The 12,519-nt window shown below is 40.2% G+C and overlaps 1 protein-coding gene across 1 annotated transcript in view; it reads left to right on the top strand.

The window, feature by feature from the left end:
• The window catches only part of VPS53 (VPS53 subunit of GARP complex), a 236,879-nt gene that overhangs the window by 165,715 nt on the left and 58,645 nt on the right, over window positions 1–12,519 (top strand). Inside the window, exons 14-17 of the mRNA XM_075589578.1 lie at window positions 3,703–3,945; window positions 6,246–6,393; window positions 6,988–7,070; window positions 9,840–9,918. Of these exons, the coding sequence (XP_075445693.1) occupies window positions 3,703–3,945; window positions 6,246–6,393; window positions 6,988–7,070; window positions 9,840–9,918 (553 nt within the window). The remainder of the gene's footprint in view (window positions 1–3,702; window positions 3,946–6,245; window positions 6,394–6,987; window positions 7,071–9,839; window positions 9,919–12,519) is intronic.

Here is a 12,519-nt window from a genome sequence, read left to right as displayed (position 1 = left end):
AAAATCAACATATTGGGAGAGGTTGGCGGTAAGGCTCTGGATTCCCGAAATGATTGGTCTACCGGGTGGGTTGGTTAACGTTTTATGTATATTGGGAAGATGGTAAAAAATGGGGATCTTTGGGCAGTCTGAATAGAGGAAATCATACTCATTTTTTGAAATAACACAGGTCATGAGGGCTTCAACAAAGAGGCTTTTGAGTTCAATCAAGAACTCCTTAGTGGGATCTTTTTTGAGTCTCACATATGATGAGGTGTCGTTCAGAAGTCTAAGTGCCTCTCCTTCATAGGCCTTCCGATCCTGTAACACGACACCTCCCCTCTTATCGGCCTGTCTGATAATCAAATTGTTGTTTTCTTTCAGAAATTTTAATGCTAATGTTTCATTCTTATTGAGGTTGTGTTTTATATCACCAGTTTTACTACCAGTAGTTAGAGAGTTAAATTCATTATTGACCATATTGAAAAAGGTCTCTATGTGATGACCTTTTGAATGCGCGGGGTAAAATCTAGATTTTCCTTTAAACTGGGTATGTCTGCACGCTACAGTACATCATTATTAGCAATCTCAGTTTGAATAGGTGAGGGTGAGGGAGAAGTTTTTAGTATTTCCCCCTCATCCCCCCCACCCTCTAAATCAATTTTTATAAAATGTCTTTTCAAAGTGAGGTTGCGCATAAATTTGTGGAGATCCGTGTATAGTTGAAAAGAACACCTTTGTGCACAAGCCTAGTCTATACATTAAACTCTTGAAGGTCTGGAATGATATAAACATTCAGTAAAGTTAAAAAAAAACATAAACATGTAAATAAAAACACTGCCCTTAGTTTTACAGGGACTTCACAAGAAGGCTATGTAAAGCATCTTCCTCAAACAGACAAATAGAATTCATATCTAGCTTATGATTTTACCATTTTATTTTGAAAAGGGATTATATCAGATTAAATATTTTTGAAATGTAGCATTTAATGTACTTGGGGAGCTATACAAAAGCTATTTATATATATATATATATATATATATATATATATATACCCACCCCGCATTAACGTACGCAATGGGTCCAGAGCATGTATGTAAAGCGAAAATGTACTGTAAGGTACCTTTATCCACTTATCGATGCATGTACTGTACTGCAATCGTCATATACGTGCATAACTGATGTAAATAATGCATTTGTAACTGGCTCTATAGTCTCCCCGCTTGCGCACAGCTTCGGTACAGGTAGGGAGCCAGTATTGCTGTTCAGGACATGCAGACAGGCGCATGCGTGAGCTGCCGTTTGCCTATTGGGCGATATGCCCTTACTCGCGAGTGTACTTAAAAGTGAGTGTCCTGATAGCAGGGGGTCATGATGATGATGATGTGATGTAATAAGTAAAGCTGGAAGGTTGAGAGACTTGTTTAAATTGAGATGTCACAAACGTGTTGTCTTCCGGTGTGCTGCAAAGCAACACTCCCTGCCTGTTCCTGTCAAACACTCCCTGCCTGTTCCTGTCAAACACTCCCTGCCTGTTCCTGTCAGCGCTGCTGACAAGAGGGAGAGAGGAATTTGAGAGGGCTGGCACTCGCTCTTGTGTAGGGGAGAGGAGGGGAGGAGTGGTTGGTGTGTGTGTGTGTGTGTGTGTGTGTGTATAAGTGGGAGAGTGTGCGTGTATAAGTGGATGAATGTGCTAGTGTGTATGTGTGTGTGTATGTATATAAGTGTGTGTGCATGTGTAAGTGGGAGAGTGTGTGTGTGTGCACGCACGCACGCACACAAGGGGGAGAGAGAGCGTAAGGGGGAGAGAGACGGGGGGGGAGCAATGGAGACGATGGGGGGGCGAGGGTTTGGGTTCCCCAGAATTTAAAAATCGAATTCTGGGGTTCCCTAACCAAAAAAGTTGAAAACCACTCGGATAGCATAACAAAGCCAAAGATTTTAGTGAGGTGCCTCAATACAGTGGCATGTTTCTGGTTTCACAAATTGCATGACAAATTACTGTATTTACCAAAGGGGATAGCTTATTTACAGCGTTATCCCAAATTAGCGAGTACATTAAGTAGCGGCGCAATCATTGAATCAAACAACATTGCGTTAATCGTTTTTTTGCTTCCATAAAAAGATTGATGTCATTTTTTTGCTTCCTCTATGTAAATTTGGATGCAAATGAGCAAATTAATGGGGAATTAAATTACGTTCTTCCCAGATTTATTTAGAAGTGCTACTACTATTGCTGAGAAATAGTTGTGCTATTTTCAGTACTACTTTCTGTAAGTTTGGAGTTAATAGGCAATTTACACAGTTCAAGTGTTCACAAAATGATCAATAATTCATCTAAAATAAGAAATATTCAATATCATCATATACAGCAAAAATAAGACACCCATAAGTGTATTTGCCTGTTTTCCAACGCTCCAAAGGCCTTCTTCATTTGCCTCATTGTCCCATCATACAGGGATTACGTTGCAGACGATTATCAGCATGTACTGTAAAATAACTAAATGCATTACCCAGAAAACACCACTCCAAACCTGTATATTATATCTATCTACTGTATGTATCGGTGCCACTTTTACTAAGCAAAAGATAAAAAATATGGCATGATTGGAGTCTACTTTTCTTCATGGGGTGCATGAAGAGGAGCCAGCATCACCCCTCACGCCCCGAAATTGTAAAGATAGAGATGATATCCACAGCACTCTCCAGGCCTTCAGTAAAGTTCAATGTATAACATACAATCTAAAATGTGCCCATTTGAGATTTTTTGCTAAATTGAATGGAGTACTGTACATTGAACTTCTACTGAAGACCTGGAGAGTGCTGTGGATATCTTTTCTATCTATGATTAATTATAGACAAGGGCCATTATATACTGTATATAATAACGATAACTCATATCAAAGAAATCTAACAAGCAAAAATGGTATGATATAAGCAGAGAATAATGGTCTTGAGCTTTCTGCAAAACGTAATGTTTTTACATGTATACATGCCACCTACTTTTAAAATACATACGCATTATAAAGAAATTCTAATTAATTTGTTTATGGGAATTATTTCTGCATACAACTAGCTTAGTGAATGAGAGAACTCTGGGAAAATAACACCCACATGTCCACAAGAGCATAATAAAATTGGTACAAGGAAAAACAAACAAAATGGTGCTTGTTTGCAGCAAGACACTTGTGAAAGGGCCTAAGGATTTTGACATGTATACCCTGGTTAATAAAAGGAGAGGGGGGAATCTTTATCTTCAAAGTGACCCCATTAAAAAGTATGGGGCAGAGAGACGCATTGCTTATTTTTTTTTTATTTCAGAGAAAAACTAGTGATTAGAAAAATGAATCCTGTTCAGAGGCTTGAGGGGGAAGACGCAGGAGAAATCGGATACTTGTTTACTGTAAATGTGATCTATGCATGAAACAGCCTTTCAGCAGAGTAGAATATTCTAACAAATTGGAAAATGGTTAGGGAAGTTACAAGGGTATCTTAAAATAAGAAAAAAAGAAGTTTGAGATTAAACAGGGTCTAATATGTTACATTATTCAATAGCAATTGGCATACAGTGTAGATCTAATGGCCATCTGCAGATTCTCTGCTTGTACATTGTCCATTTTGCTCATCTTTCAATCTTCAGTCATTTTTGCTTAGCCTGTAAAGTGCAGTGGAATGCTTATAAATCCTCTCATAATTTCTTGTCTCATAATTTTCCTCATTTAGAAATCTGGGTGAATTAATTGACCGCTTTGTAGCTGACTTTAAGGCTCAGGGTCCGCCGAAGTCCACTTCAGACGATGGAGGAGCAGTTCTGCCAAGCTGTGCGGACCTCTTTGTCTATTACAAGAAGTGCATGGTGCAGTGCTCTCAGCTCAGCACTGGGGAGCCTATGATCGCTCTTTACACAATATTCCAAAAGTACCTGCGGGAATATGCATGGAAAATTCTCTCCGGTAATTTGCCCAAGTAAGTTCATCCTTAATTTATATTCTCCGGAAACCAATGTATTGAATCCATTAACTGTCAACTTTTCTGTTGCCAACATAAGGGTTTATAATAGTTTTTGTTCTCGTTCAAATCTGTTTTAATGTCTTGAAAATAAGAACCCTTCACACAATTTAGCATGAACCTGCAACTAGGTTTTTTTCTATTGTGGCTTCTTTGTCATCAAAATGAGGTCAGATATAAGCACTGCATGTGAATAGCTGCACCTCTACCAATTCTCCATTCTCCCAGAATTCAGTATGGCTGATGTTATGTGAGGTGCAGGAAAACATATCTTTGTGGTTTACGTCATATTGATATCAAGATGTAGGATACACTTAAAGAGTTTGTACGTAGAAACATATACACATAATGAACAGAGTGATAATATTGAAAAATTGCTCGATAAAAATAGCTTGGGTAACTTTAGATCTGCTTTCTCAATCCAGGAGACGATAAAAACAATATTAACAAGTAGCAGAAATAATTTTATATATATATCATATACGCCAAAGTCTACGTTTTTCAATCATTCATCTGCAGTATATACTTTGTTAGAACATTATCAGCTTTTTGAGACATCTGAACTGACAAAGGAGCGTAACTATTCATTTAGTTAATGAACTTAACCAAGTAAAACAGTTAAAACATAAATAATAGTCTTTGATTACACAACAAACAAAGAAAATAAAGTTTACATGGGAAAGCAACAACTAGAAGCAAGCTGGTTACATACAGTATGTAGGTAAGCTACTTTTTACGCTGTGATTAAAGTATGATGAAACTAGAGTGTATAGATTATCATTAAACACTTGCATGTATTTTCACATTAATTCCAGAGTATGAAAATGGGCTAACCTTTTGTGTTCATATTAAATAAATGTCAGGAACCGTTATCACTAATATGAAAACCTGCATAGTGCCACAACTGACAAAGGCTACGCTTATTGTGCCGGCGACGTCAGGCTATGGTCACTGGAAAGATCAAATTGAGATGACTTCCAGCGATCGTGACCAAGCCGTCACGTCGCGCTTACTATAATCGCACGCGATGGCGGCAATGCATTTGTTTTGACGCGACGTCGCCATCACTTTAAGCACAGCCTAAGTTGCACTTTGTCCAATTGCGTCACTGTTTTTCTTAAGGCTTTTGAACACGTCTAAGAAACCTAGTCTAGTGTTAATCAGGTACAGTTCTGCATTTCTACCACCAAAAACCACTGGATCTTTTTCACTGTCATGGCCTCTAGGTGAGCAAGGTGTTTCTGTGTCGTAAATAAAAAGGTTTAACATATGTTAGCCTCCTTACTACGAAAAGTCTGAGTTGCGTGTTTCATTATTAATGTCTCAATGCTCAGCTGGCCTATAAATTCCCCACATGTATAGCATCGTAAGGAAGTGATACTGTCTGCTACGTTTCCTACACATGAATTGCTGTTTTGGTGCATGCGTGTGGCGTCTGTTGCTAAATGTGGTAGTAACCTTGCAGTCCAATAAATCTGTATTCCTGTCAAGGGGAGAGGATTATTGTGCTAGTTGGAAAGGTGCAGGTTTCTTTTTACTGGAAACAGGACACCAGCAGATTCCTTTCCACTGAATAAACTCTCCACACTAATTTTCTAAGGATCCTGCTCTACTTGGGAGCTGAACAGGGTATATATACCTGGACCTCATTCTTTCCAATCCTTATAATAGCAGCATTAGTTACTCTTAAAACAAATGTAATCCAAATATATGAAAGAAAAGTGCTCATATGTAAAGAAGGCTTTTTATAATGAAAGCCTAAAAATATAAAGAATTGCACCTAATGATATGTATAACATTTAGGACCATATTTACTAAGTAGTCTTCTGCTATAAAAGACACATTCAGGCGCTGAAAGACACCTTACAGTTCAATCAATTCAATGTATTATAAGCTATCCTGCACCTGAAAGTGTCGTAATGCAGAAGACTGATTCGGAAAGGTGGGCTTGAAGTTAAAATAAAGATTGATACTGTATAGCATAGCTTTTTCTCTATTTTCTAAGATGCTAAAAAAAAATGATTATGTTCAGTCAATGAATAGCAATGGCAAAATCGAGTGCAAAATGTCTCAACATTTCTTGTGTCTGTGGGGTACCTTTGCAGTGGACTTACTAACCTTTATATTATCAAGCCTTCAGACTTTCATCACTGATACTAAGCATACATGGAATCGTCTTAATCTTTTGGTAGGAAAGCAAATTTAAAAAAATTGTTTAATTTGACAACGTTTTCATTATTTCTACGTGGTTTCATCAGAACAAGCAGCAGCAGCAGCGGCCTCACTATCACAAGTCTTCTGAAGGAAAAGGAAGGCTCGGAAGTGGCCAAGTTCACCACAGAGGAGCTTTGTCTAATCTGCAGCATTCTGAGCACAGCTGAGTACTGCCTGGCAACAACACAACAAGTAAGTACCCACTGTAGAGTTAAAAGGTGTAATTAAGTTTAGTGCCATAGTGCCTATCAGGGCACTACTGCACAGAAACGGTCATTGAAGTCAGTGGGATTTTTTGTATGATGTACACTGTCACGCTTAAATGAATAACCCCCAAAGACTGATGAATGCTGCAAAATGGCTAGAAAATGAACATAATTAAACACCATTCATTTTCATACTGTGTTATAGGATTCTATTAGTTGTATTGGTAATGAATAGATAGTTTACTGTAATTGCAATGCAAAGAACATTAGCGCAGTTCTCACAACTTGGACAGACAACCAAATGGATTGTGAATTTTTTGGAACAGATATTTACTGGTACATTTATAATTTAACCTGGCAGTGCTGTGTACGCTGCTGACTACATCACTGATGGTCAGCCTATGTTAACCATAATGCCAAACCCGTGACTATCGCATATTTCACAAGGAAGCTGCTGCGCCCCTTATCTCAGTCACAACGCAAAGGAATATATTGTTACAAGACGGTTGCCCACCACTGCTTTACACTATAAATAATATTAATGTAGCCATTTGTAATATTCCCTGTCTTTACCTAACAGCTTGAAGAGAAGCTGAAGGAAAAAGTAGATATCACATTGACGGAAAGAATTCACCTCACAGGAGAGATGGACACGTTCAGCACGTACGTATGACTTGCGTTTCTGTTTGTGCCGTGTTTTTGGGGCGTTTTAGGCTGCATCACTGTAGGATTCAATCCATGTTTGTGTTGTGGCATTGCAGGAGACGAGTGCAGAGGTATGCAGGGAGGCATAGATTTGGGGGGACAAAACCTTGCTTTTATTTAGCCCGTATCTTCAAACAATACAGCTTTAAGGAAGCATCCAAAATAAACAAAACAGCCTATGGAACATGTGGTTAAAACGGCATTTTCAACTGCATTTTTTATTTTGCTCATAGAGAAATGCACAACGTTTCAGTGATATAGCCCAGGGGTGTGCAAACTGTGGGGGCACAACATTTTCTGGGGGGCTAGCAGCGCTTACAGAGGGCCTGCACGCCTCCCAAATCATTTAAATTAAATGCCGGAGGATCGCGCAAGGCCCTCTGTAAGTTCCCTTACCTGATTTCTGGTGGCTTCTGGCAACTACAACGCGGCGTCAAATGCCGCTGCGGGGGTCACATAACATCGCGATGCAACAACGCGATGTCACGTGCCGTCAAACGCAGATGACAAGGTAGGGGGGAGAACAGGCAGGGGGCGCAGACAAAAAAGTTTGCGCACCCCTGATATAGCCCTTTGTCGGGTGCAACGATCTCCGAAGCCTTGTGCATTTCTTGTGCATCGAAAAGATACAAAATACAGTTGAAAATGTTGTTTTAACTCCATAATGAGGGCGTCAGAATCCTTTCTACTAGATATATGGCTAAATGTGTGAGTATCGAGAGTGCCTTACATTTCCAAACAGCACCGGAGCACAGACCAAAGGCAGTAGTGAGTGCCTTCTCTTGAAAACATATGAAAGTATATTTTTCGTATCTTTAATACCTCATGTAATATTCCTGTCGATACAAGAAGGATCTCTTTCAATGTAGAACTTGCTTTGCATCCCAAGCCCTACATCCTTCATATGCTTGCAGATCTAGAACTATTTGATGTGCTGGTCATGGATTATACGGGAACAGATGCAGTGAGAAAGTAGCGGCAAATTATCAGCTTTTTTTTTAATGTCTGTAGTGTGACACACAAGATTTATTATTGTTTTTATGCTCTGTGTTTACTGGTATTAAATGTGATTCTGAGCAGGGCAGCCTATTGCTTTCCTGGGGCCCAGGACAAGAGTCTCCACCGGGTCCCTAGGTTGTTGTATAGGGGAGGAGATGTCCGCTTCCCCCCATATCTGTGGCCCTGCGAGCCCCCCCTTCCCAAGTAACGCCCTTTTCTGAGTGGATTATTACTATTATAGGCTAAATGTAGGCTTTTTTCATAAATAAGACACTTTTGTATAGTTATATGGATTTTTTTATTAAAATAAAATGGTAAATACATTAAAGCACCTCTATATACACTTACACTGCAGCTATCTATATCCACACACTGCCGACCACACACAAACACACACACACTGTGCAGCACACACACACACACACACACACACACACACACACACACACACACACACACACACACACACACACACACACACACACACACACACTCACACACACACTGCAGCAGACACACACACAAACTCTGCAGCAGACACACAACTCTGCAGACACACACACACAACTCTGCAGACGACACACACACACAACTCTGCAGCAGACACACACACACAACTCTGCAGCAGACACACACACAAACTCCGCAGAAGCAAATACACACACACACACACACTCTAGATAGACAGAAACTGCAGCTACAAACAAACTCTGCAGACAGACACTTAATGTGCAGCTACAAACACACACACACTCCCTCCTCAACTCAACTGTGTCCATGGAGCTGTGTTCACGGAGGGAGGGGGAGGAGTCACTGCCTGGCTGCTGCTTCCTGACGAATCCCCTGCCCTGTTTCAGAGCTGTTCTGACAAAAGGTAAAGCTGATTGGCTAGAAATAAACTCTTTGCCAGCTGCCAAAAATTCCGGGCATTAATAATGCCCGGAATTTCTACCCATCAGAGAGCATGGATTTCAATAATGCCCGGAATTTTACAGTTTTAGCCTATAATCTTTCTTAACAACCTCAGAAAAATAATCATTTGCAAATTAAAAGAAGTGGTCATCCAGAATACATACTTCTTGTGAAATCCAGATTTTTGGGTTGAAGAATGTTTTCACAGGCGCTTTAACAATGGCCCCCAGTGTCATTTACTAAGTAACATAAGCCCTGATTGCTGCAATATTGGAATTGCTTATGTATTATTTATTAAACATTGTGTACTGTACCTTTTGCAAAATGTGCTATTGTATTTTTCATAGTAGGGCTCATAAGCGTAATTTAGCAAAGCTGTAAAACATGCACAATTACGGAAACATTTAAAAAAAATGTATGGACTGAATCTGTGAGGGGCGCATATATTACTTTCAACTACTGTGTATCAGCGGTGCAGAACTGGGGGGCGCTAGATTTTCTGGGGGAGGTGGGGATCGCGGCAGTTATAGAGGTCCCGCGTTCTACCCCCAGGCATTTAAATTAATTGCCTGAGACCTCTATAACACACTTCCCTTCTAGCGATGCGTCGTCCTGGCAACCCGGCATCAAATTACGCCACTGGGTCACGTGACGTCCCGTTACCATGGCGATGTGACGTCACATGACCCTGCGCGTCATTTGACGCCGGGGTCGAGCGAAAAGTTTGCGCACCTCTGGTGTATGTAACGGCCTTGCAGCTTTGTGTGTGTGTATATTTCAGATGAGTCAAAGTAGTTCTATATGTTCTATTTTTAGAGTGATCTCAAACAGTATCCAGCTTCTGGTGCAAGACCTGGATTCAGCATGCGACCCTGCACTTACTGCAATGAGCAAGGTAGGTATGCTGCAGGTACATAGGGGTCGAGGCAAATTTGGAGTAAAACTGCTCCAACTGTGAACCATTTTTAACAGCTTGAAATCAAAAGAGTTTAAATAGGAGGATTTATTATTATCTTTTTTGTCGCCGACATATTCTTCAGCGCAGTACAATTTTGGAGGGAGGACAATAACATACAAAAAAGAGTACATATAACACATAGTAGATGAGGTTGGAAAAAAGACACATGTCCAAGTTCAACCTATGCTAAATTTAGATGACCGCAACTTTATCCAATATTTGTATTTACAGTATTTTGATCCAGAGGAAGGCAAACAAAAAAACCCAGTGAAACATCTAATAACGTCTCATAAGGGGAACATTAAATTCCTTCCTGACTCCAAATAATGGCAATCAGATTTCTCTCTGGATCAACATCCTTCCCTTGTTTACTTACTTGGTATATCCCAAGACAAATGGAAACAATAGAAATGAGTTTACTGTATACTCAAAGCTACAGTACATAATCTGATATGGTCACAATGTTACTGGAACTCAAGAAGACTGGCAAACTAAAGGCCCTTTTTAACGACATTCACTGAACATCATCATCTTTCTGCTCGCTTTCTAGGAGAAGTCATGTTCACTGTACCACAGGAGCAGTGACTTTGCAACCTTGTGTTTGCTACCGAAGTGCTTACGTGGTCTTGACTTTATGGAAGGGCTATGGCAAATGGGGGCTGAAGGTTTGATCAATATTTAAAGTTTGGCACCCTTTGTATGAGTATAAAGTATAATGATAAAATCAACATGGTAGTTAAAGGAAGGTTTTATAGGGGCAGTATATCATGTTAATCTTGATACGTACATCCGAGAAGGAGCTGTCCAGTAATGGCGTCACTGACTTTGAAACTGATTTGAGTCCCACTGCCAGGTCATTATGAACCTGCACAAGTCACATAGTCCTGTCTCCTTGCGGTTCAGACATCGTAAATAACATTATAAATTCTACGGTGCAGGGACTTGTGCCTGAAAAACTACAGTGTTGAGAATATAACAACTTTATGTAAGAAACCAGTTAATGTCCCCCAGACAGCACACACTACTCAGTTAGGTTAAGTTTGCCTCATGGAGTAGGACAGAAAAAAACTTGATCTGGAGACCTGTAGCAAGAGCAGCTCCTATCTATGGGCTTAGTGGACAGCATCATGTTTTTGTTTTATTAAGGTTCCCTCCGGAAGCTCTGAGGCCGACTTCAAGCATTAAGTACCATATGACGATTGTAAGCTTTTAAATAGGGATTTCCTTTTCTATTGTCTGATTTTGTTTTCTGCACAATTCATTGTAGTGTATTGTCTCTTGTAAAGCGCTGAGCACTCTGTGGACACACACACACACACACACACACACACACACACACACACACACACACACACACACGTGTGTGTCTTCAATGTCCACTTTAGCTGACCATCTTTAGGCCTCCTGCACACTGTGATTTGGCCCTGAGCAAACAGACACCTGTATGAAGATAGATTATGAGCAGCAGGTAGTAATAGCAGATGCTGTTTTTTTTATTATCATTATTCTGTATTTCCTATGTAACTAGTTGAAAACTACCTGGAAACTTCCCAAAGAAAACACAAAGGGGAAAATGTTTAAGACCTGATGTGAAAATTTATCCTGACAGGGGCAAAGCAGTCACAGTGGAGTTCAGCTTTCTGCTAATAGCTTTTCATTCTGCTGCTTTTCAAAGCAGAAGAATAAGACAATAAAATAGGCATTGGCTTTACTGTTATTTTCCAGCCACTGTATTCATTTGATTATTTTTTTTCCGGGCAGGGGAGGGGAAATGTTTAAGGATTAGTTTGGGGTTAAGAAAACTGAAAAGGAAAGTGAGAAACCTAGACGAAAACTTCAGTGTTGTAATCAGAGACTGTAGAAAGAAAAGGGAATGAACCCAATATGTCTGATGCTGCTAAATCACATGTATGGCTTTTTGGAACCTCCAATCCATATATAACAATGTAGAGCAACTCACTACTAATATAAACTATATAAAGTCATGAAAAAGGATGGCATATATAGAATAAACCCTGGGTGGGGGGCTAGTGTGCAGGATGAAGGATAGAAACAAGAGGTGAAGTGTCCGCAGACACCTCACTCATGAATGCAATGAAGTCCACAAACTGCTGCCCTTACCCGACCCGGTGTCTGTGCTATCCTTTCAGCCGGTTCCCATTCAGCTCAGATGCCGTCTCTTAAGGGGATGAGGAGCTGGTAGTGCGGCTGTTGTCCCAGGATACAGTGCGCTCCGGCGCGTCCCCTTTATTGTAATTGTGGACATAGATATGTGGGACGTACAACGAGACCCCTGAAAACCAGAATAGCGGAACAAGAGGTTTAATCAGTAAGGGAGATTTGTTTCACCCGGTGGCCAGGCACTTCTCTGTGTCCAAATGGGGGCATTGGTAATTTTTCATTTTCCGCCATAGAACACATACCTTGCCACCAGAGGGGGGGCAATAGGGAAAATATTCTTAACAAACAAGAGATGTATTGGATATACACTCTCAATACTCTCCACCCACATGGCATGAATTTTGACTGGGAGTTGAA

The sequence above is a fragment of the Ascaphus truei genome, chromosome 3 (genome assembly GCF_040206685.1).
Source record: "Ascaphus truei isolate aAscTru1 chromosome 3, aAscTru1.hap1, whole genome shotgun sequence".
NCBI classification, from domain to species: domain Eukaryota; kingdom Metazoa; phylum Chordata; class Amphibia; order Anura; family Ascaphidae; genus Ascaphus; species Ascaphus truei.
The sequence above is the reverse complement of the archived record's forward strand: the minus strand, read 5'-3'. Positions and strand labels throughout refer to the sequence as shown.